Source organism: Leopardus geoffroyi, chromosome B1 (assembly GCF_018350155.1).
Source record: "Leopardus geoffroyi isolate Oge1 chromosome B1, O.geoffroyi_Oge1_pat1.0, whole genome shotgun sequence".
Classification (NCBI taxonomy): domain Eukaryota; kingdom Metazoa; phylum Chordata; class Mammalia; order Carnivora; family Felidae; genus Leopardus; species Leopardus geoffroyi.
In genome coordinates this window covers 35105571-35130516 of record NC_059327.1, presented here as the reverse complement: position 1 = coordinate 35130516, position 24946 = coordinate 35105571, and the positions used below count along the sequence as shown (strand labels likewise).

General features: G+C 52.9%; 3 protein-coding genes across 15 annotated transcripts in view; 2 read left to right on the top strand and 1 right to left on the bottom strand.

Annotated features, from left to right (window-relative positions):
* The first annotated feature begins 2939 nt into the window (after positions 1–2939).
* On the top strand, positions 2940–7654 carry CB1H8orf58 (chromosome B1 C8orf58 homolog). Of its 8 annotated transcripts, none has more exons than XM_045457335.1 (7): positions 2940–3148; positions 4303–4814; positions 5171–5335; positions 5444–5579; positions 5713–5825; positions 6043–6149; positions 6711–7654. In XM_045457335.1, exons 1-7 carry the CDS (start codon positions 3100–3102, stop codon positions 6820–6822), a joined length of 1194 nt encoding a protein of 397 aa, XP_045313291.1. In that variant the 5' UTR covers positions 2940–3099; the 3' UTR covers positions 6823–7654. The 8 variants fall into 8 exon arrangements, with proteins under 8 accessions (XP_045313291.1, XP_045313293.1, XP_045313325.1 ...); XM_045457337.1 differs by having other exon boundaries at positions 2942–3148; positions 6067–6149; XM_045457380.1 differs by lacking the exon at positions 2940–3148 and adding an exon at positions 3194–3558.
* A 1029-nt stretch (positions 7655–8683) lies between these two features.
* On the top strand, positions 8684–23087 carry CCAR2 (cell cycle and apoptosis regulator 2). 6 transcript variants are annotated; one of them, XM_045457310.1, is made up of 21 exons: positions 8684–8805; positions 9685–9779; positions 10058–10149; positions 10575–10666; positions 10871–10985; positions 11156–11285; positions 11467–11563; positions 15529–15648; positions 17412–17634; positions 17722–17835; positions 18201–18364; positions 18801–18972; positions 19060–19290; positions 19400–19621; positions 20223–20367; positions 20488–20567; positions 20927–21073; positions 21250–21361; positions 21460–21648; positions 21801–22006; positions 22272–23087. In XM_045457310.1, exons 2-21 carry the CDS (start codon positions 9722–9724, stop codon positions 22314–22316), a joined length of 2754 nt encoding a protein of 917 aa, XP_045313266.1. In that variant the 5' UTR covers positions 8684–8805; positions 9685–9721; the 3' UTR covers positions 22317–23087. The 6 variants fall into 6 exon arrangements, with proteins under 6 accessions (XP_045313266.1, XP_045313246.1, XP_045313270.1 ...); XM_045457290.1 differs by having other exon boundaries at positions 8685–8805; positions 20485–20567; XM_045457314.1 differs by lacking the exon at positions 8684–8805 and adding an exon at positions 8997–9264.
* Positions 23088–23369: 282 nt separating this feature from the next.
* Positions 23370–24946, bottom strand: part of BIN3 (bridging integrator 3) — a 42318-nt gene continuing 40741 nt past the window's right edge. The window contains exon 9 of the mRNA XM_045457390.1: positions 23370–24252. Coding sequence (XP_045313346.1) covers positions 24106–24252 — 147 coding nt within the window. The 3' untranslated portion in view covers positions 23370–24105. The remainder of the gene's footprint in view (positions 24253–24946) is intronic.

The window sequence follows — 24946 nt, the reverse complement described above, 5'->3', positions numbered from 1 at the left end:
ATTTTTTTAACCTTTATTTTTGAGAAAGAAAGAGAGAGAGTGCAGGTGGGGGAGGGGCAGAGAGAGGGGGACAGAGTGGGTTCTGTCTTGACAGCAGCGAGCCTGATGCGGGGCTGGAACTCACAAACTGTGAGATCATGACCTGAACTAAAGTCGGATGCTCAACTGACTGAACCCCCTGGGCTCCCTGAGAGACCACCTAATTATATGACTGCAATTTATCCAGTACTGTACCCTCTACTTTTTTTTTTTTTTTTTTTTTTTTGGCATTTTGGGGAATAACCTCAGAAATGATGACAGATTCAAGTTAGAGTTTCCCAGGGAGAGCATCTAAGATAGCCACCTTCAGTTAGAGATGGGAAGGTGACATTCCTAAGTTACAAAGGTAGATAATTCTTTTTTTAAAATAATTTTTTCATGTTTATTTATTTTTGAAAGAGAGAGAGAGAGAGCGTGAGTGGGAGAGGGGCAGAGAGAGAGGGAGACACAGAATCCGAAGCAGGCTCCAGGCTCCCAGCTGTCAGCACAGAGCCCGACTCAGGGCTCGAACTCACGAGCTGTGAGATCATGACCTGAGCTGAAGTTGGATGCTTAACTGACTGAGACACCCAGGTGCCCCACAAAGGTAGATAATTCTAACAGCACGAACTTTTTGAGTGCTTTAATCGCCCACCTACAGAGGTAGGTATTCCTTGTTCTGTAAATGAAGACACTGCGGACAGGGAGGAAAGTGACTGGTCCAAGGACTCCTACTTGGTAAGGGGGTGTGCATGCTGGGAAAGGAACCTGGAGTCTGAATTCTGAATTTCTGGTGTGGGGTGGGGGCTCTTGCCCCTCCATCACCAGAGGCTGCCTTCCAGGCCACAGGGAGGTCACCATGGCTCCCAGCCATCTTTGCTCTGGCAGGAGCTGCCCTCTGCCTTCTTGGCTTTGCCCTTCCTCCCACAGGGCATAGCTCAGTGCTGAGCTTGCAGGAAATGTGCTTCCTGAAGCTGGGACTTCCCCATGGAGGTGGAGGGGCAGCTGGGCATCCCTGGCCTCAGCCTAGGGAATGACTCTGCTCAGCCACCATGCATCTCAGGAACTCAGGGCAGCTGCTCACCCATCAGGTGGGCAGCGAGGGTGTGGCTGTGCTCTGGGCACACGGCTGCTCCAGTCAGGGCCGCAGAAGGCAGATGGGAGGGAAGGGTGTGGCCCCCAGCGAGGGATCCCCAGCACGATGAGGGCTCAGGCACATCTACATGGGGGTCAGGCAGTGCAGGAGCCCACCACCCGGAAGGGAGTGTGCTTGGGTGTGTGTTGTGGGGGTGGGGGTTCTTTTGAGCCCACACAAAGCCTTGTGCTGAGACACCACATTCCTGCTGGCTGGGCTTCCTGTTCCAGATGCATTCTTGCCCCAGAGTCACCAGGGAGACCGCTTGGAATCTGGCCCCACATTCTCCAAATTCAGGGCGAGATCCGACAAAGGTTCCCTCCCTTTCCCTCCCTACCCTCTCACTTTGGAGGAAGGAAGCCACCTGATAGGCCAGCCCTCCAACTCCCCGACCCAGGGAGGGCTGGGGTGGGGTATGACACTGCCTGCGGGGTTTGGTGCCACACATCCTGTGGGACCTGCATGAAGCAGTTCCTGCCAGGCCCTGCGTTCATTTCCCTGTCTGTATCTGGGAAAGAGGAATGGGGCGGGGGTGCTGTCTAGGAGGACAGGGTTAGGAGGAGGCCACCCAGACGACCTGTGGCTAGCAGAGAAGGGCTTGGCCTGAAAATCAAGGTGTTAAGAGATGTCAGGTAATTCAGGCACTTGGCTCTCATTCTTTCTCAGACCTGGTTATAGGCCTCAGTTTCCCCATCTTCTACAGTCGGAACCTTACAGTTTGTGGCTCTCTGGCGAAGGTTCCTGTGTAAGGTATTTGGGGAAGGGTATGAAGGAGCATGGAGCAGAAGGGGTGGGCAGACTGTTTTCTCCCTCCCAGTTAACAGCTGCTTCCTCCCAAGGGCTCTGGTTCCAGCCCCTCCCCCAGAGGCTCAGGTGCAAGTTTGCACGTCCACCAGCCTCTTTATCTGCCTCCAGGGGATTTGGGTCCTGCTGGGATTTTTCCAGCCCTGTCCCCTTCCTCAGGAGGATGAGGTTTTCTTAGAGGCCAGCAGCCCTCTGGTCACCAGGCTGTGTCACCTTCGGCAGCTCCCTAGGCTACCAGCTTGAAAGCAGGCTGGGACCCTTTAAGGGTGGGGGCTGGTGGAATCCCAAGGGCCAAAAGAGGTTGGGGTTGGGGGACAGGGAAGTATTCACACTTCCACCGCCTTCAGGCTGCTTCCCTGTTCGCCTGGCTCACTTCCCTAGATCGTGAAGTTCCCCCCCCGCCCCCCCAGGCCCCAGCTTTAGGGTGCTCGGGTGCGGGAGAGGTACGGGACGAGGAGGGGATCAGATCTAGTAACAAGGCGCTCTGCAGTTGTTGGAAAGGATTTCCACGTGGACAGGAATCATTTCCCCCTTCTATCGCGTCAGGTTTCCGAGTGGCTGAGTGACGTGCCCCAGGCACACAGCAGGGAGTGCAGGGACAAGCGTGCAGCCAGCACGTGGGACTCCATTTCCTTCCGCGCGGCTGTCCAGTCCCTACCGACCCTCCACCCCCATTCCCAGCTTCGTTTCGGCGGCAGGAAGACAGACCAGCATGTGAATCGCGGGTGGGGGGTGCCCGGTAACCCCGCACCTCGAGCCAGACAGCGTCCCCAGGCGGGGGCCTCCGTTCCCCGGCCAGGGGCGGGAGCGTGGGACTGCCCGGGGCCCGAAGGACCGGGGACCCAGGCCTTTTCCCGGCTCCCCCGCGCGCTCCGCGCTACCGGGCTCCCAGCCCCCGCCCCTGCCCCCCACGGCCCCACTCGGCGCGCCCACCCCCAGCCGCCCGCACACCTGCGCGCCCCTCCCCCCTGCCCGCCCCTTCCCCTCGCACCCGCGGGGAGTGTCCGGGGGCCGCGCCCAGCCGGGGCCGGACGCGCGTGCGAAGCCGCCCGCCCGACAGCGGCTGGGGAACGTGGGCCGGGATCGCGGGGCGGCTGCAGCGGCCGCGGCCGGGTCGCCGCGTCGGGGCCGGGAACTGGGCCATGCCGGGCCGGCGGCGCGTCTTCGCCGTGGAGCCGCTCGGCGGCCGGGGTGAGTCGCCCACCCCCAGGCCGGCCCGGGCCTCCTGCCCTGGGGCCGACTCCCGCGCCCGGGCCCCGGTCTGTGTCCCCTGCCCCAGCCCGCACACCCCGCCGGAGGCGCCCGTCCTCGCCGCCTCCCTTCGGACGGGCTGAGTGATGGCGCCTCGCACTCTGGAGACTCTCTGGGTTTGGGCGTTAAATCAGCCACCACCTTCCATCCCACTCCCTTCGGGCTCCACTTCCCTCTAATTCCCCATCTGGATCCTTCTCCGCCCAGCCCTTGCCCCGGCCGGCAGGTCCGAAAGCCCCCCCCCCAGAGGCGGCGGCGGACCCGTTCCCGAGGTAGACTTCCTGGCTGACCTCCTTGGCCAGAGGGGCCTGGCCTGGCACCCAGCTCTCCTGCGTGGCCGGCGGTGAGACGTGGGCGGCCCTCCACCCTCTCCAGCCGTAGTTTGTGCATCATTATAAAGTTGGGGACCCAGCGCGTGGGTAACCTCTGCCGCTGCTTCTCCTCCTACCCCCTCCTAATTCCAGTTGGGTGTGTTTTTTTCCCCCCAACTCTCCGCAAAATCTTCACTATTTCCCATTTAAAAGAACAGAAGCCCGCAATGGTTATAGCTGTTGTTATTTTATTACTCTCCCCCAGGAGCTCCAGGAGAGACGACTTCTTGCATCCTGATGCTAGTTTGGACCCCAGGCTTCCTGCTTTGTGCCCTTTCCCGTCTCTCTGAAAGCTGGAGGGTGGGGGTGGAGGTCATAGTCATGCTGCACGGTGGGGAGCAGTTGAAGAGACTGGGGCTCCTCATTCATGACCTGGAGGTCTTAGGCTGACCCTAGGCTCCAGAGCACAAGGGCTTCCCAGAAGAAAGTAGCTACTCCCTCAAAGGAGGGTGGCCATATAAGGAGCTGATAAATAGGACCTGCAAGGCTTTGCCCATATCCTGGGTCTGTGATCCTTAACAAAGACTTTTTGTGAAGGGATCTTGTCCTACCTTCTCCAGCCAGGGATGGGGAGATATCTGGGCGGGGCCATGGCTGTCCAGTCCCGGCCCCTCCCTTCACCTCTGGCCCAGGACACTCCTCCCCTGGGAATTTTGCCAGCTTCCAGGAATGCTGGGGGCGTTCAGGGCAGCCTGCCCAGCCTGATACTGACTGTCCTTGCAGATGGGGTTGGCGAGGACCTGGCACGCAGCTGTGTAGTACCTGGAGTCAGCAGCACCTACCGAAGGATCCCGGACGCTGTTCAAGGTTGCTCCCTGGACTCCTGGAAAGGGGATGGCCAGCTGAGAGGTGTCAGGAGGCAGGAGCCACTTCTCAAACTGGCTTCTCGGGACTCTGGAGTGGAGATGGTGGTTGGGGACAGCCCCCTGGCCACCTCACCAGGTCTTCCTCAGGACTCTCTGGACTTTGAGCCCACAGGGAGCCCTGATCCCCGGGCCCTTGCTGCCATGGAGCCTCCTGCCCACCTGAGCCGGCTCCTGGCCAACCGTAAGCTGGAGCAGGTGCTGGAGCGGTCCCGCCAGCTCCCGACTTCCCCTGTCGGCATGTCACAACACCAGTACTCCCTGAAGCCACCTATCAAGTCTGAATGTGAAATGCCCCCTTTTGGAGCAGGGGAACAGGAGGCCACTGAGGCAGAAACTGACCTAGAGGCAGGTCTGGAAGGAGCAGAGGTGGTGAGTGTCAACTCTCAGCCTGGGTGAAGAGTGCAGTGGAAACGGTCTTTTTACATGGAGGGGTGGGTTGCTGGCTGGTGGGTCCTCCCTGACTTCTCCTTGGAGCTCTCTTGGGGTGGGGCATTCCTTGCCTCTAATTGATGGGTTGTGTCTCGGCTTGTTGCCTCAGCCCACTCCCAGCTGTGTGGAGGTGAGCAGTATGGGGGACAGCCTGGCAGCATGCCTGGCCGGGCACTGGGAAGCCAGCTAGGGGTGTGTGCCTCCTCTCCCTGGTCCCTCTGTTCCCATCTGCTGACTGCCTAGGACGGGAGTCTGGTTGAGTTCAGAAGTCTTCCTTACCTCACTCTGTCCCACAGGTGGGGGGCCTGGGGCCTAAGGCCTGGGCCTGTCTCCCAGGGCAGGGTCTCCGCTATCTGGAACACCTGTGCCTAGTGCTGGAGCAAATGGCAAGGCTCCAGCAGCTCTACTTGCAGCTGCAGACCCAGAGGCCCCCAGGGGCGAGCGAGCTGCAGGTCGGGCAGGTGAGTGGGGGAGGCAGAGGAGGGCTGGGAGCCCTGCAAGCAGGGCTGCCTTCAGAACAGGCCCAGCCATCTAGTCAGGTCTTGAGTACCCGTCTCTCCTGTGCACAGGATCCTGAAGCGGTAGAGGGGGAGTGGGGGGAGCAGCAGCAGCGGCCACCGCCACCAGCCCTGGACCCTTCGCCTCCACCTTCTTGTGCCCCAGGCGGTGAGGTACAGGAACTGCTCAGCCAGACCCAGGAGACAGGTGAGCTGCCATTGTGTTTCCCTGTGTGTCTTGCCAACCCAGGGCCCCCCACCCCGGGCGGACCTCCTCAGTCCTGGTTTTGATGGGTGGCTTCCTGTTTCTGGCCCTGGGTAATGGGATTTTCTTTCTGAAGGGGCCAACACAGCTTCACCCCTAAAGGTAGGGGTTCCCAGTGCCAACCCTCCCAGGCTTTTAGAGGCTTCAGCAGAGCCAGCTCATATCTTTCCATCCTCCCAGGGACACAAGGTAGGTGATGGGTATGTGTGGAGGCAGGTGATACAGGATGGAGTCGGGGGTAGGGGGTGGTTGGGTTTGTAGATACCCTGAAGGCCAGAAACTCTGGGAAAATGACAGAATTCCTGATTGGAGCAGTCCTGGCTGTGGCGACTGCTATCTCTGGGAGCTCAGGCAGGGGTATGTTGTGGGGAGGAACTCTGTGGTGATCCCCTCACGCTCTGCTCAGCGGGATCTCTCCCACTGGAACAAGGTCAAGGTCCTGCTCAACCGGATCCGTTGGAGAAGCTCGAAACACTCTGAGTCCCCTGCCCCTCCTGATGGCCCTGCCCCAAGGTGAGTCCTGCGGCCCAGCCCAGGTTAGGGCAAAGGAAGGAGACTGATGAAGCCAGAAGCTGAGACTTTAGTGCCAATTGTGTTTTTTTGTTTTGTTTTGTTTTTTTTGTTTTTTTGTCCCTTTGAAATCTGAGAGGTGTAGATAGTCTTGGTGAGGGTGGTGGAAGAAACAAAGTAGTTAAAGTGTCCCATTTACAGATGAAGAGGATGGGGACTGGGCTGGGGAAGGAAGTCGCTTTCTGAATCTACATGCATGCAAGTCAGTGACAGAGCCAGGACCAGCATATGGGGAGTCTCCCTCATGCAAGCCCAGCAAAAGCCTTCACCCCTCACAGCTGAACCTTAGGCCACCTCCTGGATTTGCTGGGAGAGCAAGGTTGGGACACAGAGGATCCCACAGGAGATGATGGGGGATAATGCTGAATAATTCTGTGGCGATAAGAAGCACTACGTCAACATCCCCAGGCTCCCCACGGCAGATAAGCAATGCTCCATCAACTCTGGGGCCATTGTTACCTTGTTTCCTCCTCCTAGCCTAATGCTTCCTTTCCTTTTTCACAGGATTGAGTCAAGGGGTGTCCCTGAAAGACCTCCATTCCAGCCCCTCCGGAAGACCTTTATGCCATCATTTGTGGTTAAGAAGCAACGAGCCAAAAACCTTTCTGTATGCTGAGAATTCCTGGCGCAGGGACATGACCTTGGGTGGAGGGGTGTGCAGTGCAGTCATCTTCCTCGGCCTTTGCCCTGTTACTGTTTCTGGGCACTGCCAGGAAAAGCTGCTGATGCTCACCCTTCTCTCTGAGGAGAAGGCTGGACCTTTCTCTTCTGGGCAGCCTGGCAGAGGAGCCCTGGTTCCCTGAGTGGCCCCAGGGTGTGGCAGCCCCTGGGCGCCTTGCTGGTTGCCAGAAATCCCTGGGCCTAGACAATGTGAACTAACTTATTTATCGGGAGTCCATGGAGCATGTTTGGCCTGGTGATCTGTTGGGGCCTAGCATGTCGCAGATGTGTATTTATGCAAAGTGATACGTGTATCTCTGCAAGTCTGTCACTGTTGTGAACTGGCTGGATCCAACCATGTCTTCTGAATCATGCATTCAAAGGGTTGGTCTGGGTGAGGTAAAGGATGGCCACCTTCATTCCTCAGTGGGCAGTTACTGATTTGGAATCTTGCTTTCCTCCTCACACCCTCGTTGGCAGCCCTAAGACAGAGAAGGGTGCTATCTTGGGTTCCTTTGCATTGAGTCTTGCCTGTGGAGCAGAGCCCCTGAAGACTGAACCTGGAATAGAAAGGTCAGGGACAACATGGAGAATAGCAGAGTAAGCTTCAAGGTCTGCCTTTAGCTGCTTTGGTCCCTGATAACCTTAACACATCAGAGTTGAAACCAGAGACTCATTCTAGCTTTTGACTCTAGACTCATAGCTTCCTACTTAATCTCCCAAATGGTCTAATGATACCTGCCCTACCTACCTCACAGTCTTATTAATGAAGATAAAACGAGATGAAACTGTCTCAGAGTGCTTTGTGAACAGGAAGGGGGAGGGTATGGGTGTTGGAAGGAGGCCAAGCTGGAGGGATGATGGGAAGGCCAGAGGATAAGGGAGGACTGGGGTTGCTAATGGAGACTAAAACGGCCAGTGATTAGCAGCAAGACTTATAGCAGGTCACTTTACTGAAGTCTCAGGTTTCCTGGGAATTAGGGCACTAATTCCTGACCTAATCTTCCAGCCTTGGGAGGACTAAAGGAAATATTTCCTTTTTTTTTTTTTTTTTTTAAACTCTCTGAGAGAGTGCAAGAGTGCACGTGCACGCAGGGTGAGGGGCAGAGAAAGAGAGAGAGGAGAGAGAGAATCCCAAGCAGAGCCTGACGTGGGGCTCCAGCCCACAAACCATGAAACCATGACCTGATCAAGAGTCGGATGCTTAACTGACTGAGACACCCAGGCACTCCTAAAGGAAATCTTTCTGAGAACATTATAAATGTCTACCAAAATGTTGTGGTAGTTTATTTACTACAGTCTGGCAGGTTCCTATATGTTTGCTAATTGAGAAAGGGCAAAAGTTTAGTCTCCTGTAGATATTCAGAGGACAGGAGAGGAGGAGGTGTGTGTGTGTGTGTGTGTGTGTGTGTGTGTGTGTATTGTCAATGGGAGGACAGGGCTAGGGATAAGGTCACTGGCTTAAACCTGGCGTCTCCTAGAAATGGCACTGATCAAGCACTCTCCTCCTTTACTCAGGAGGGGCTGGTTCTCTTGCGGCTGCAGCCCTGGGGTCTGCCAGAATGAGGCCAGATGTGGGGTGGTAGGTGCTCTCTTCCACTTGGGGGTCCAGCTCCTGCTGTCTTTGGACAAGGAACCAATGCTCTAAAGCCTGCTTTTCTAATGGGACACTTAAGCGAGGACACCGCGGAGGCCCAGCTTCCTCACGCGCATCCGATCGGGGAAGGTGCAGTTCCGTTCCACAGTTGGAGCGGGATGGCAGGCCGGCGTGGGGGAAGGGAGAAGTCGGTGGAGAGGAGGGAGGGACCATATCCGGGAGAGTGGTAGCTTCCGACCAGTGGTCGCGCTTCCGGAGAGGCGCTTCCGGTGGTGGCGGCAGCAGCGGCTGTGGTGGTTCCGGGTGTCTTTGTCCCCCCGGTGTCGCGGCCCTGGCCCGCAGGTGGGTTGGGGGGCCCCCCGCCGCCCCTCTGCCCCTTCGCCCCTCCCCCGGCCGAGGGGCGGCGAGGGCCGGGCAGCAAAGATGCACGGGGCGCGGAAGGGGCCGAGCCCCCCTTCGGACTGCAAGTCCCGTCTCCCTGGCAACGGCCTCGGCCCTGGGGGCGGGCGGGAGGAGGAGAAACCGCGCGCCTTCGTCCTCCCACGGTGGCCCCGCCGCGGCCCGGCCCGGGAGGCCCGGTGCCGGCGGCTGCTGAGGCGGGAGCGGAGGCCCAGGGAGCACGGGAGCAGGAGCGCGGGCGGGCGCGCTGCCGGATTCGCGTTCGGCCGAGCCACAGGGCTACCTTCCTACCAGCCCGTCCGGGGAACAACGGGCCGGGCTTCCGGGGAGAGGGCCCACACCTTCTCTCCGGCACCAGCCTCCTCCATTTTTCCGGGCCTTGCGTGGAGCATTTTGGCGGATGTATTTGAATGAATGAATGTCACTGGGGCTCTTTCCAATCCCCCCACTCTCCCCAAGCATCTGCGGGTGGTGTGGCATAGTGAGAGGAGCGTTAAGTTGTTGGCGACCTGGGTGCGAGTCTCAGTTTTGTCACCAACTGGTTCTGTGTGGCCCTGGGCAAGTCTCTTAATCTCTTTGAGCTTCAGTTTCCTTTTCTTTCAGATAGCTTGACAGTATCACCCACCACTAAGTTATTGTGAAGGCAAACTGGAACAATGTAATTTTTTCATTTCCTGCCCCTCTTTATGTTCTCTCCATCTCCATTCATTTTCAGTACCCACCTCACCTTTATTAAGATCTCAGTTACTTTTGTGGGGGGCGGGGGGAGGGCTCGGTGGAAAATTTCCCTCTAAGCTGTTAACACTGCTTTTTCAATTAAAGGTTTTTTCTAAGACTCTGAAAGAGGACAGCATTCCCAATGTCCCAGTTTAAGCGCCAGCGGATCAACCCGCTTCCAGGGGGACGCAACTTCTCAGGTGATCACCTTTATTCCTGCTCGGCTTCAAACTGAGTAGTAGTTCGTGCTTTGGAGATAGTCTTTTAAAATGTGGCTTTTGGGGTTTCCTTGGTGGAGTGTGATTGGTTGCCAGCGTTTCATAGGAAACTAGGAGATGAGCTCAGTGGTGGCCAGTGAAACCCTGTGGAGGAGTTGGTTAGAGCCACTTTGCTCTTTGGGCCTCCCGTATCTTTGAGCTGACTCCAGTGCTCAAAATGGTAGGCGCACTTCCTGGAGGTTGCTTCTCTGTCCACATAGGCGCAGCTTCAACATCTCTTCTGGGTCCTCCTCCTGGTTTGCTCACTCCTCCTGTGGCCACAGACCTGTCCCAAAATGCCAGGCACCTTCAGGTAGGTTGGGCATTTTTTCTAGTGAGTTTCAACACTCAAGACTACCACAGCATGCATGGGTGCCTGGTGCTTTCATTCTTGCATTGCTATGTTCATCCTTCCTGACACTCCCGGCCTGAGCCAGGATGGAGGTGACTAGACACCTCTGACTGGGGAGTCCGAAGTCCTGGCTCTAGGGAGATCTTTAGGCTGCTTCTGGGAATTAGAAAACTGGAAATCCTAGAAGCAGCTGGTGACCTTAGAATCAGCATGATCTCCCCCCATTCCTCCACAGATTATAACTATTGCACACGCGTGCCTCCTTCATGTGAACCTTGATGCAATACTCTGCTGAGCCTGGTGCGGTTTGGCTGGAGAGGAGATGCTAATGGCAGAGTGTGGACAGATGCTCTCTATGACTTTCAAACTGCACTATTCTCTTACAGGGTGGGGAGAAGCAGCGGGTCTTCACTGGCATTGTTACCAGCTTGCATGACTACTTTGGGGTGGTGGATGAAGAGGTCTTTTTTCAGCTAAGGTAGGCTTGAGGTTAGTCCCCTTCTGGAAATGCTTATTCAGTTCAGTTCTGTCACCATGCTGATGGGACCCCTCTGAAGCCATTGCTTTGCTGTTTTTATGCAAGGTGTGAGAAATCTTGATGGGAAGGGCCTCATAGGGGCAGTCAAGGTGGCTTGGCCAGGGTCTCTCTCCTGACTGGGTCTCCTGGCTTGTGTGCTGGCAGTGTGGTGAAGGGCCGGCTGCCCCAGCTGGGTGAGAAGGTGCTGGTGAAGGCTGCATACAACCCAGGCCAGGCAGTGCCCTGGAATGCTGTCAAGGTGCAAACGCTCTCCAACCAGGTATCCATCTTTCCTCGGCATGTGCGTTGGAAAGGGGAGGGAGGGAAGCCCCTGTGCCCTGAAAGCTGGGCGAGAACCTTACTTTTGTCAAGAGGTGGGGCTGCATCTTTCCAAGGTGGTGAGCAGATCAACCATGGGATGCCCTGACTTTCCTGGTTATTGTTCTGCAGCCCCTGCTGAAATCCCCAGCACCTCCCCTTCTACATGTGGCAGCCCTGGGCCAGAAGCAAGGGATTCTGGGAGCTCAGCCCCAGCTGATCTTCCAACCTCACCGGATTCCCCCGCTCTTTCCTCAGAAGCGTGCGTACCAGTGGCGTGGATGTTGGGATTTGGCTTTATAGGGTACTCTGGTTGAATGGGCCTGTAACTCTCAGGTTTGCTCTCAGAATGGAAGTGGGTACTTCTGTCACTGGAAGAAAGGGACAGGGAAGTTGGGCAGATATTTAGGGTTTTTGAGTCACCAACCATTTCTTCTCTGCAGCTCTGAGTCTCTTCCAAACATCCCACACACTTCATCTGAGCCACCTGAACAGATTTCCTGCTCGGGGCCCTCACGGACGATTGGATCAGGGCCGAAGGTAAGAGAATGATTAAGCAGGGAAGATATTTTATTTGCCCCTAGGAACAGTGTCTCTTTCTTTGCCACCTGTTGACGCTAACATTCTCTTTCTGCAGCTAGATTTCTCTTTCTAGCTAGGCCCTTTACCCTGAAACAGGCTGATGCATTGAGATGTATATGCAAATATTAGAACTATATAAACTGGTTCAGCAAGCAGGGATTTGATGTAGTTCAGCTTTCAAAATACCATATTGAATTTTTAAAATACATAATTTTCTCTTTTATTTTTAGTCCTTAAGATTGAGGTGTCAAAAAATCAAAACTATCAAGAAAATGATAATTGTCCAAAAAACATAACATCGTAGTGTAGGTTTTTGCTGATATAAAACGTGTTTGTTTATATATGCTACGCATCAGTGTAGTGTTAGAATGTGTATGTCGCACTCTGCCCTCAAGCCCAGGCCTGTGCCTTGACCATGCAGATAGATTCATGGCCCCTCTGCAGCCGGCATAGTGACTCTGGGACTTTGGAGGTGTCCTAGGCCATCTTCTGTCATCCGTGAGCTACAGGGACTGTGAGAGCATGCTGCCTATTCCCTCTAGCTCCTTGTCTTTATCCCGCCTTACTCTCTCTCTAAAAGTTTTCACTTTTATCCTTAAGAGTTAAGCTCTGGACTGGTTTGCTTAAGACTGGTTTTAGTTCTTCTGTTGGTCCTCATTTTAATTTTTTATTATGGAAAATTGTAAATATAGGTAAAACAAACAAAAAGATGATGAACCCTCATATACCCACCATCCAGCCTCAACAAGTGTCAATATTTTCCATTCTTTTTCATCTGTACGTCCATCTATTCCCTGCCTTCTACCTTTTTTTAATTAAAAAAATGTTTTATGGCAAATTTTATATAGGTTGAAATGCACAAATCTCAACCAGTTTTGACAAATGGGAAATCCCATGTAACCCTCACCCCAGTTAAGATATAAAACATTTCCGTCACTCCAGAAAGGTCTCTCATATTCAGGTTCTTTTTTGAAATGAGAACTCTACTGATGAGGAAGATCTCCAGATGCCAGTAGATTATTACATGATGAGGGCTGAGAATGAACTCCAATGTGAACTCTTAAAAGGAGCATGGAATAACTCAGGGAAAAAGTTTAGGCAGAGGGCATAGTCTGCTGAAGCTAGTGGTGGTTCCCTTGGGCTAGGTCATTATGATTTCTAACTAGGAGGATGGTTCTCTCGTAGATCTAGGATTGTTCTCCACCATGTCCCCACTACATGAAACACTTTGTCCTGTTCTCAAGTGACTGGTATATATTTTGCATACACCTGCACCCCTTCCTTGTCCCTGTGCATTTTCCTGGTCTTCAGTTTCCAAGGAGTTTCTACCTGTCACATTCTGTGAGTTTATTAAAGGCTTTATTACCAATTCCCAGCAAGTGCCCTCAGGGATAATGTAGCTTGGGTGGAAATCAATGGCTGCTATTGACTTTTTTCTTTAGGTTCAAATTCAGTCTTTCTGTACAGTCATATGCATTTGATTGTCCTGGACATGCTAAGCCCTGTGTAAGGCCTGTTGGTATTACTTTTGCCATAATGCTTCTGTGTTATGGTTTCTAGAGAAAGGAGACATTACCACTGGCAGGGAGATACACCATTAGTGCAGAGAATTTCCAAAGTAGGAAAGGGGGCAGTAGGAGTTCGGTCACTCTGATACAACAGCAGTTTACAAAGGAGTCAGGCTGTGTTAGCATTTTGGCTGGAAGCCAAGTTTTATTTTAAATTTCAGGTTCTGGGATGGAGGTAACAGTGTCTCCGTTGGACTGCCAGTACTGAACTACTGAGGTTTTTTGGACAGGTGTGTCCAGCGGGATATGCCATCTCAGTATCCTGCTGAGGTTACAGAGATGTCTCTCACTGGTACTGCTTTCCAATGTGTTCCTGACGATTCACAGTAAGGAGAGAAAACTGGCCTTTGATTCCAGGATTCAGTGGGACGTCCGGTTTCACTAGGGGTGGACAGCATTTCCCAAAGAGTTCACTCCAGTCATGGGTGAGCTGGAGAGAGCTGTCAGAATTACTGTGTTAGAAATGTGGAAGCTGACATTCTGTAAAGGCGAGATTAGAAGGCAGCTTTTGGATGGAGATGCTAATAAGCAGGGAAATGAGCCAGGCAGATAGAGAAAAGAAAAAAACCCTCTGTGTTAAATGTAATGAACTTAGATGCTCAGGGCCTTAATGACAAGGGAAGCAATGCAGACAGGTCTGAGGGGAAGAGCAGAGGCCTTCTGGCAAATAGACTGCAGGCAGCCCAGTTACCTGGGCAGGAAGACCTGACAGTTGATTTTACTTCTCTAGAGACACAGGAGTTTGTTTTCCCCTCATCAAACTGGCATTTTTTTTAATGGTCTAAAGGTTTTTCTCTTCTATTTTTTTTAGAGGTGGGGAGGGGCAGAGGAAAGAGACTCTTAAGCAGGAGCCAGATCTCACAACCAGGAGATCACTACCTGAGCCAAAATCAAGAGTCAGATGCTTAACCAACTGAACCACCCAGGCACCCCTCTTCTATTTTTATTTATTGAATCCATAACATAGTGATACTATAATAGGTATTATATCATAGAAGTGTATAAAGTAGTACATGCTATTATATAAAGCCAAAATAGTATAAAAATGAGTCATTTCCTCTTTCCCTTTAAAGGTAATAACCATTCTTAAACACCTTTAGAAAATAATTTTGAAAAGAGAAATTATTTACGGCTGCTTTTTTCCCTATGTCCTTTTCTGGTCTTTATAGAGAAACATACTTTTTATGACTCTAATTAAAAAATTAAAAAGTTTTAATTTTAGAGCCCACATTACTATCTTTTAAGTATTTTTTTTGAGAGCGCGAGTAAGCGCACACGCACATGCGTGAGTGTGGGGGCGGGGCAGACAGAGAGAGAGAGAGAATCCTAAGCAGGCTCCTTGCTGTCAGTGCAGAGCCCCATTCAGGTCTTGGTCTTGCAACCATGATATGACCTGAGCCGAAATCAAGAGTCGGATGCTTAACCAGCTGAGCCACCCAGGTGCCCTAGAGTCCAAATTCTTTTTATACATTATGATTAAGGTGATTAAACATTTTTTCCATATTGCAGTTTAATTCTCACGATTGTTTTAACGGCTGTATGATTATTGTATTTATTTACTATAAAAGTTCAGGTGTTGCTGGATGTGAATATGGTTTTCTTACTCTTGGTTTGAATTTTTTCCACTGTTTATAACCTCTGTTTTTCTTTTGAATTAACTTCCTTGGGATAAATTTTCAGGAGTGGAATTACTGGACCAAAGGGTTTGAGTGTTTTTCTGACTTTAACGTGTATTGTTAAGGGTTTGTTATGAGAATGGTCTCTTAATAAAACTTGCTTTATAGAACCCTTTGCATGGTAGCATATATGTGTCTCATGTTAGAAATCAGTTAAAATCTTTGCTCGTTTCAAAAAATTATATGTTCACTGTAATTTTTAAAGTTCAGAAAATATAAAAAATAAAATTACAAGTTTTACCAGAGGCATTTATCGTTAATACTTTTTTTTTTTTTAAGATTTTTTTTTTTTTTTTAAGTAATCTCTATATCCAATGTGGGGCTCAAACTTACAACACTGAGGTCAAGAGTCATATGCTCCATGGACTGAGCCAGCCAGGTGCCCCAATACTTTATTTCTTTTCAGTTTTTAAAAGGTTATTTTGCACAGTTGAGGCACTACTGTATACATATTACTGTGTACTAGTCTTTGCTTATCATGGGTGGTTTTCTGTTATTAGAAATATTTAAATACTCATTTTAATAACTTTATAGCTATGTGTCATAGGGCTGTTGGCATGGCTTCTTTATCCATTTCCTTGATGTTGGGGATTCAGACTTTTTCCTTGTCAGGCCAGTGTGTATTGAATCTTAACGTAACAGTGTGGTTTCTTCCTTCCGGTGACGGGCCAACTTCCAGCGATGACTATGACTCCAAGAAACGCAAACAGCGGGCTGGTGGAGAGCCTTGGGGTGCTAAGAAACCAAGGCATGACCTGCCTCCTTACCGGGTCCATCTCACTCCCTATACTGTGGACAGGTGAGTGGCAAAGCTGGGGTGGGGGCTGAGGCTCACAGCTGGTAACAGTTTCTTGTGTAAATGAAATACAGTCTATGCAAGAGACTGTGTGTATATGGGGTCATGTGCTTGGGACCTTTTTGTTTGTTTTTTTAATGTGACAGTTTTTTAATTTCTAAGTCTCAAATTTGGACCAGCGTAGCACCACTTACATGGGTTCCCTGATAGAACTTCTGTGATTTGATCACCAGAAATACTTCTGCCAGGTTATCGTTAAGGCTTACCAATTCAAATTCGGGTACCCAGTACTAGTTCTAATTCAAGTAGAAACTACAGATCGTAAGAGCCCTGGGACTCGTTTTCCAGGGAACCTCTCAATCCTTTTTCAAGTGCTGTACGGTGTATGAGGACTCTGGCCTGCAAGCCTACCTATCTCACTTAGCAACTCACTGACAGAGGTAGATGAGTGATTCCAGATTCCATCCAGCAGTGGAGAGGCAGGGCTCCAGCCACTGCCCCAGTAGCAAAGTTCACTTAAGCCCGAGCTGAGGTGGGGTGGTGGCCTCCTGGCTACTGCTCAAGATGGAAGGGAAAGAGGGCTGTTCCCGCTCCACCTGGCATCACCGCTTCCTGTCCATGGGGCCAGGCAGGACCTCTCCTGTGCTCCATGTTGAGCCACCTGCCTCACAAGACAGTGTGGTCCCTGCATCAGCCCTGCATCAGGGCTGCATGTAGAGCCTCCTCACATCAGTCCAAATGTGACTGCGAACAATTTGCCACACACAATGTGTCTTTTTGAATGTATTTAGAAGCTTCTTGTATATACTGTTTGGTATTTTGCTTTTTCACTTAATACATCTTGGAATTTCTTCCGTGTTAACATTTATTAGGTTGGGGTTGCATTCTTTTCAGCAACTACACAATACTCCACTGAATGGACAGACACTTTATTTAGCCAGTTCTCCATTTTCACTTTTTAATTGTTGTAGTAAACATTCTTGTACAAACATCTGCGTGAACAGGCACAAGTATTCTGTTGAGATCAGTTCCCAGAACTGGAGTAGCTGGCTCAAAGGTCTGATTTTAAACTTGGACATATATTGCCAGTTCTGTCCAAGAGGCTGTGTCGATCTACGTTCTCGCCAGTGGGGCATGAGGTACTTGTTTCCTCCTGCTGCAGCCGGTGTACCTTGTCAAACGTTTGGATCTTTGTCAGTCTCATAGGTGAAAAGTGATCCTCTGATTTGCATTTCTTTAATTTTAAGTGAGATAGAGCATGTTTTCACAGGCTGTTAAGTCTCTTTTCTTTTTTTGTTAAGTATCTGTTGATGTCAGTTTTCTCAGACTTGTCAACTTTCTGTTAGTCATTTGTGGGCTCCTCATATCAAGACGGTTGAGCCTTAGTTGTCGTGGATTGTAAATGTTTTTCTGTTTTTTCTTCTCCAGTTCGACTTTATTTTGCAATTAGAGGTTGAAGCATTTTAGTGGTCAAATCTCCATCTTTTTCTTTTCAGAGACGTCTTCTTTCCCAGGTTAGAAAATATTTTGCCCTTTCCCCTCCAAGTCTTTTATAGTTCCATTTTTTATTTATTTATTTTTTTTTTGGTTTATTTATTTATTCTGAAAGAGAGCAGGAGAGGTGCAGAGAGAGGGAGAGAGAGAATCTTAAGCAGGCTCCACACTGTCAGCATGGAGCCTGACGTGGGGCCTAAACTCATGATATGGTTCCACTTTTAAAAATAATTTAGCCTTGCCCAGTCTGGATCTTTGCTTTCTTCCTGCAGCCCCACCTGTGACTTCTTAGAACTCCAGCGCCGCTACCGCAGCCTCCTGGTTCCCTCAGATTTTCTGGCTGTGTGTCTGAGCTGGCTGTCAGCCTTTCCTCTGAGCCAGCCCTTTTCCCTCCATCATCCAAGCCGTATCCAGGTATCTTCTGAGAAGGAGCCAGCTCCAGACACTGGTGCTGAGCCCATCCCTGCAGACAGCGATCCCACTTATAGTTCCAAGGTAAGTGGGCTGAGGTCCTGCCGCTTTGTCCGGTTGTCGGAGGCCGAGAAAGCTCTCGAGTGTGTCCTTCACGCCGCCCCTGCACAGGTACTGCTGCTCTCTTCCCCGGGACTGGAGGAATTGTATCGTTGTTGCATGCTCTTTGTGGATGACATGGCTGAGCCAAGGGAGACACCAGAACATCCTTTGAAGCAGATTAAGGTAAGAGCTGGTGTCCGTGAGGCAGGATGCAGTCATTGATAATGTCCAGGCCCTGTCAGGTTTTCGGCAGCTTGGCTCCTATTCGTGAACTTGTAGAAACCAGCAGTCTCAGAACTGAAATACCACTACCACTCACTTCACCAGGACCGTATGGCTCAGGATCTTCTTGTCAGAAAAAGTTACATGGCTGGTTCACGTTCATGGGTAGAGAGATCCACCCCTCCCTGCTTCCCACCCTGTGTGGGGGATTCTTCACCACATCCTGCTGCTTTCACTCTCAGGGGTGTAGGCTGCCTCACGGGAGATCCAGGTAATTGGGTTTTTGTTTTTGCTTTGTGTTTTTAATCTCGGATCCATTTTTGCAGTTTTTGCTGGGCCGGAAAGAAGAAGAGGCAGTGCTGGTTGGGGGTGAATGGTCTCCTTCTCTGGATGGCCTCGACCCCAAGGGCGACCCGCAGGTGCTAGTCCGCACCGCTATCCGCTGTGCGCAAGCCCAGACCGGCATTGACTTGAGCACCTGCACAAAGTGGTGAGTGGCTGCCCCAGGCTTGTCTGTGGCTGGCCCTCTGTATTGGGGAGACTGTTCAGGAGGTCAAGTTCCTGTGCCTTTCTGACCTGTTAGCTCTCTTCTGTGTCCTAGTCCTACCTCATTCCTCCCTCTGGCCCTCAGTGACAGTCACCTTGGTCATGACCATGACTAGGAATGTGTATGTGTGTTGAGGGCCAGCTGACCCTCCAGGGCTCGTCAGATGGGATCCCTCCGCCATATTAGCGGTCCTTGTTGCTTGTAGCACCTTGGATAATAATTGTCTCCTTATTTGCAAGTCTCTCCATTGATGAACCATTTCTTGAGGACTTGGTCTCTTTCGTTTTTGTATTTTCAAAGCTTGCTGAAAGCAAGCACTGAAGCACTTGCTTGTGAAGGTCATGGGTCAGTTCTTCCTTCTTCCTTTTGCTGTGAGCAGGTGGCGCTTTGCTGAGTTTCAGTACCTGCAGCCGGGCCCACCGAGGCGGCTCCAGACTGTGGTGGTGTACCTGCCAGACGTCTGGACCATCATGCCTACTTTGGAAGAGTGGGAGGCCCTGTGCCAGCAGAAAGCTGCAGAGGCAGCTCCCCCACCCCAAGAGGTGTCCGTGGTAAGACTGAGCCTTACAAATAAGGGGGCAGAGTAGATGCCCTGACCCCTGGGCCCAGGTGGTCACCGCTCTTGGCTTTTGTCACAGGAAGCAGAGCCAACGGAACAGGCAGCTGATGTATCAGAGCAAGCAGCAGACGCCTCTAAACAGAATGCAGAGAACCCAGAGGCCACCGCACAGCAGGAAGTGGACACCGATCTCCCAGAGGCCCCTCCACCCCCTCTAGAACCTGCTGTCATGGCACGCCCTGGCTGTGTAAACCTGTCCCTCCACAGTATTGTGGAGGACCGGAGGCCAAAAGAAAGGATCTCTTTTGAAGTAAGTGTAGGAGTCTGGGGGGGGCTGTGCAGTAGGGTATCTGGGACGGCAGGGCTTGAACATTCCCCTTTTCCTGATGCTCATGGACCTCTGCTGACTCTCCTACCAGGTGATGGTGTTGGCTGAACTGTTTCTGGAGATGCTGCAGAGGGATTTTGGCTATAGGATTTATAAGATGCTGCTGAGCCTTCCTGAAAAGGTTGTGGCCCCACCTGAACCTGAGAAAGAGGAGGCAGCTAAGGAAGAAGAAGCAGTCAAGGAAGAGGCTGCCAAGGAGTCCAAGGATGAGGTACAGAGTGAGGGCACAGCTGCCGAGTCAGACGCCCCACCGGTGAGTACCTCTGCTGCCCTGCACGGGCACTGGGGCTGCACACAGTAGTGCTGCGCCATACCAGGCGCTGCTGGGGGGCCTCACGGGGCTCCTCTCACCACTCCTCTCGCTGCCCGTGTGTGCCTTGCCACCTGGCATGTCCTCAGGAGCAGGGTACCTCGCTCTCCCACCTGGCTGTGCAGCTAGGAGTTGGCGTGCTGAGGAGAGGGGAGGCGGGCCTGGCGGCGTGGTTGACCTGCCAGGGTGGCACAGAAGCCTCGGTTACTAATGCTGTGGGGAGGACGGGTGTTTGGACTGCTTGATGGTTAACTAGAGCACCGCATCTTCTTAGCCCTTTCTAAAGCACATAGGTCTGTTTCTTGCCTGATGCCATCAAGTACGCATATAATTTCTTACGGGACCGTGACTGACTCCCAAAGAAAACTCCGGGTGCCCCGGAGCCGCCCTGGTGTGCTCTGAACCCCACGTAATGAAGTGCAGTAAATGGGAGCGTGTGTACAAACCCCTTACCACGGTGCCTGGACACGGTTGATGCTCAAATGTTGGCTGTTCTAATTGTTAGCAGTTAGAGATGACCGTTCTCGTCCGGGTCTGTTTCTAGAAGGAAGATGGGCTTTTGCCCAAACCTCCATCTTCTGGGGGAGAGGAAGAAGAGAAACCCCGGGGTGAGGCATCCGAGGACCTCTGTGAGATGGCGCTTGATCCGGAACTACTGCTCCTGAGGGACGACGGAGAGGAGGAGTTCGGTATGTGCGGGCATCACACAGTGGCCTCCTGGCTCTGGCTGGACTGCTCTCCTGTTACGGCTGTGGGATTTGGGCCCGTGTGGTCCCTGCTCCAAGCTTATCTCAGGCTTTCTGCAGCAGGAGCTAAGCTGGAGGATTCTGAGGTCCGGTCGGTTGCCTCAAACCAATCGGAGATGGAGTTCTCTTCTCTTCAGGACATGGTGAGACCTCTCTTCCATCCCCAAGAGTCCGTGAGGCTTACTGGCGAGGTCTCTGACTCACTCCTGGGAGAGGGAAACTTTTACCATTTGATTCTGATTGACAAAAACCAGAATGTGGTTCTTGGCTCATGGAGTGGGGTGTTCATAGGATCGAGGGCACTTCAGTATCTCCATCTGGGTGAATCTGAGTGAGGTATCTGATCTAGGAGCGTACTCACTTCCTCTGTGTGTAAAAGTGGCCTGGGGGCCTGTCTTCATGCGGAAGGGTGCCCCAGTGTCATTAGGTCAGCTACGTCCTAGGTGCTTTAGCCGCTGAAAGCACTCTTTGTAAATCTTGTCCATCCTCGTTTCTCTTGCAGCCCAAGGAGCTGGACCCCTCTGCCGTGCTCCCTTTGGACTGTCTCCTTGCTTTTGTCTTCTTTGACGCCAACTGGTGTGGCTACTTGCACCGGCGGGACTTGGAGAGGATCCTGCTTACCCTTGGGCTCCGGCTCAGTGCAGAGCAGGTGCCTTCTCTCACATCCTCTCCACCCTTTCCAAGACGGCCTCCCCTAACGTTACAGGCAGACACTGGACTCCTGTGGGTGGCTCAGAGAGCTCTAGTTCTAGGCGCTTGCATACCACGGGGGCAAGGGCTCGCGTCTTCTCATCAGTGGGTGTCTGGGGCGTATGTCTTCTGCAGGCCAAACAGCTGGTCAGCAGGGTGGTGACCCAGAACATTTGCCAGTACCGGAGCCTTCAGTACAGCCGCCAGGAGGGCACAGACGGTGGGCTTCCTGAGGAGGTGCTCTTTGGTGCGTCCTGGTGCCTGTAGCCTTCTGTGGAGGATGGGGGGGGCACACTGCTTTCTCCTGAGAACTCTTCCTTCTATCTCTTTCTCGGCCCCTTCTAGGAAACCTGGATCTGCTACCTCCTTCTGGGAAAAGCGCAAAGCCGGGCGCCGCCCCCACGGAACACAAAGGCCTGGTGTCCCACAACGGCAGCCTGATCAATGTGGGGAACCTGTTGCAGCGCGCGGAGCAGCAGGACAGTGGACGGCTCTACCTGGAGAACAAGATTCACACACTGGAACTGAAGCTGGGTGAGTGGCCCGAAGCCGCAGGGACCCGGCACGCATAGGACGTGCAGCCGTGGGTGTGGAGATTAAGAGGGGTCCCTCCTTACGCTTCGGGCCTGTTGCCCTGTGCGGCAGCGCTTAGCTTAGCAGCGGTCTTTCTGCCGTTTCCCCCCCAGAGGAGAGCCATAACCGCTTCTCAGCCACTGAAGTAACCAACAAGACACTGGCGGCGGAAATGCAGGAGCTGCGGAGCCGGCTGGCCGAGGCCGAGGAGACGGCGCGGACGGCCGAGCGGCAGAAGAACCAGCTGCAGCGACTGCTCCAGGAGTTCCGGAGGCGCCTGACCCCCCTGCAGCTGGAGATGCAGCGGATGGTGGAAAAGGTGAGCCTCTAAGGGCAGAGCCGGCCGACGGTCGGTCATTCGTCATTCGTCATTCGGGAGGCTTGGTTGGGGTGACAGGTGACAGCCAGCCAGCACGTCGGTCCTCCTGCCCTTGCAGGGCTTTGCCTCGCCTCGCCTTCTCCACCTACTGGTTTCTTGGGGAATCGGTTGGTAGCAGCTGCAGCCTGGTCTCCCGGGAGGAAGTGCTGCTGTCCTCCCATCTTGGCCCTTTCTCTTGAGTCCTGAGTCCTGATTCTCGTTCTAGGCGGACAGCTGGGTAGAGAAGGAGGAGCCGGCACCTAACAACTGAGGGGCCTGGTGCAGGAGCTGTCCTCCCGTGAGGTCAGCGATGGAGCCTGCTGACGTTCGAGCCCTTTTGGTTCCAGAAAGAAGCTGGAGCAGGACCTGGGAGCCACAGGCAGGGGTGGCTGACCCCTATGCTCAGCCTCCGTAGAGGAGCTCAGGCCATCAGGGTGGGGTCTGTGCTATGTGGGACGGATGCGTGAGGAACCCCGGTTCCACTTAACAACTAAATCCAACACCTTCTGCACCCCTCGAATGTCATTTTGCCCTCCACCTTGGGATTTTTCCTGGGGCCCTTTAGTCTTGTGCTGACTTTTCTCCTGTCCTCTTCCAGTTTAGAATAAGACAGGGGAGGAAAAGGCTTCCGAGTATGTCATAAGGTCTGATGCCAATAAACTGAGGAAACAGACGTGGACTCTGGCAGGGGGTAAGAGCCCTTCCTCTGGATGGCACAAGTCCTGCCAGGTACAGGAGCAGGTTCCTAGGGGAAGGGTCTTCCTTGGCCATCGCAGAAATGGAGTCTGTGCTGGCGAACTCTTGGTGTCGGGCTGTGTCTGCCAGAGAGCACTGTGCTCCAGCCACCCTGGACTTGCCAGAAGATACCAGCACCTCCCCGTGTTCAGAATGTGGTATTGGCTCTGGCCCAGCCTTTTTCCCTGTTCCCCAGAAGTCTCGCCTCTTTCCATAATCCGTGGTTTCAGTTTGACTTTGTATATAAAGTTGGTTTTTTTTTTTTTTTTTTTGGCTTTTTGTTTTTTAAATAAACCAAAGTCAAAAACAAGCTAAGTGTCCTCCATAGCTCTTACCTTCTTCCTCTTCTAGGTCTCCCTGTGCTGCCCCCTTCCTTCTAGTCCTCAGCCTAGCCTCTGCTGGATGGAGGGTGCAGCATCTCCAGAAGGTGGGGCCGGGTGGCAGGAAGACGAGCCCCAGGGTGCTCTGGGTCCTGCCCCCTGCTGGTCAAGAGACACTATGCCACAGGGGTGCTGTCAGCTCAGCAGAGGGCAGCACCACCCTGACACAAACCTGGGGTGGCTCTCTTCTCTCCTCAGTTACAGCACAGTAACAGCTGGCAATTTTATTGAAAACTTTACTTGAAAAAATAAAATTTCCAAATATTCAGGTGAGACAAACCCACTGTTATTGCTTTGAGGCCTGTGAATCAGGCTGTGACATTTTGGGTGGTTGACAGCCTATTTACATGAGCTGAGTCTGGTTTCCTAGGGAACCTACAAGGCTTGGGGTTCTTCTCTGCACTTGACCTAAGGGATAGAAGTGGGTGAAACCAGGTTTTATCATGCTGGGAGTCTGGGCTAGAGGAGAGGCAGTGTCTTGGGCCTCTCCCAGAAAAGAAGAGTCTGAAGGGGAAAGGCAACGAGGGTGGGTGGACTCCCAAGGATGGGTCTTTCTTTGGAGGTAGGTGAGATCACAACCATGCAGGCAAGGCTAAGACCTCAGGTGAGCGGACAGAGCCTGTGCCTTTGAAGGCTGGAAGCTTGCTCAGGTCCTAGGCCAGGCTGCCCTTTGGACGGTTCTTTTGGAAACAAAGCCCTTGGAGTTTTTCTGTGCTGCTTACCTGTCTGGGTTCTTGCTATGGGTGGGGAGGCAGCACCCTGCTTGGGGCTCCTGGTGCCAGGCTCACTGCAGAGGTCTGGTGAGGTAGAACAGGGGCCACTGCTGTCCCCATACTTCTCTCGGGGGAGAGCCTTTTGCTGGTTGTCGCCTGAGCCTAAGCTTAACAAGGGCTAAGACCAGAAAGATTGACTTGTATCTCAGGAGTCTGAAACGGTGGCAGGGACTCAGTCATCAGCCACAATGGAGAGGGCTCTGAGCTCACTCAGTCTGGCCTCATTCTCCCTCTCCCGCTGCTCATCAGTGTGGCCAGGCTGGTCGAGCTGCTGGGTCAGGTCTCCGAAGATCTTCTGCATTTCAGAGTAGTACCCAACCTGGAGGCAGGGATGGAGAAGGAGGTTGGCAGGTGCTGGGCTCCTGGGGTACAAAGCCCCCTCAGCATTGCACCCCCTGGGCGCATCCCAGAGGCCCACATGCTGCTTGTTCTCTTAAGCAGAGCACTCAGGCTGGATGGAGGCGGCTGGCTTCCACTCTTCCCTCCATCACTGCCCTTCCTCTCAGCCCGTCTCCTGAAACTGCAGGGCAAGTAGGGAAACTGAAGCCACAGACCCCAGCCCTTCAGGAACATCCACTGCTGCTGCCAGGATGGCAGAGGAGGGGGGGCAAGGGGGCCTTGGTGAGATGGATGGAGGCGGGGGTTCTGACTTTGGAGCCCTCCAGGCAGCTGAGGGGTGTTGGGGCCTGTGCCGGGAGATATAGGACAGTGCAGCCTGAGGCTGGCTGAGAGCACTGGCAGGACCCTCCTTGAGTCCTGGGGAAGCCAGGGAGTCAGGCACTGACTCAGGGTGCTTCAAGAAGCTAGACCTTTGTCCATGGGGAAGGGGCGTGGCTGGGCCCCAGAACCCTGAGAGTCTCAGAGGTAAAGGTGAGAAAGGTGACCACCCCCCACCCGCGTGTTCCTTCCCAACCTGTCCCATTAATCACGCTTCGGCTGTTTGGCTGGAAAGCAGGGTTCGCAGACCAGCTTGTTTCCGTGTCCCTATGTGTGTAGGCACCGGGGCTGATGGG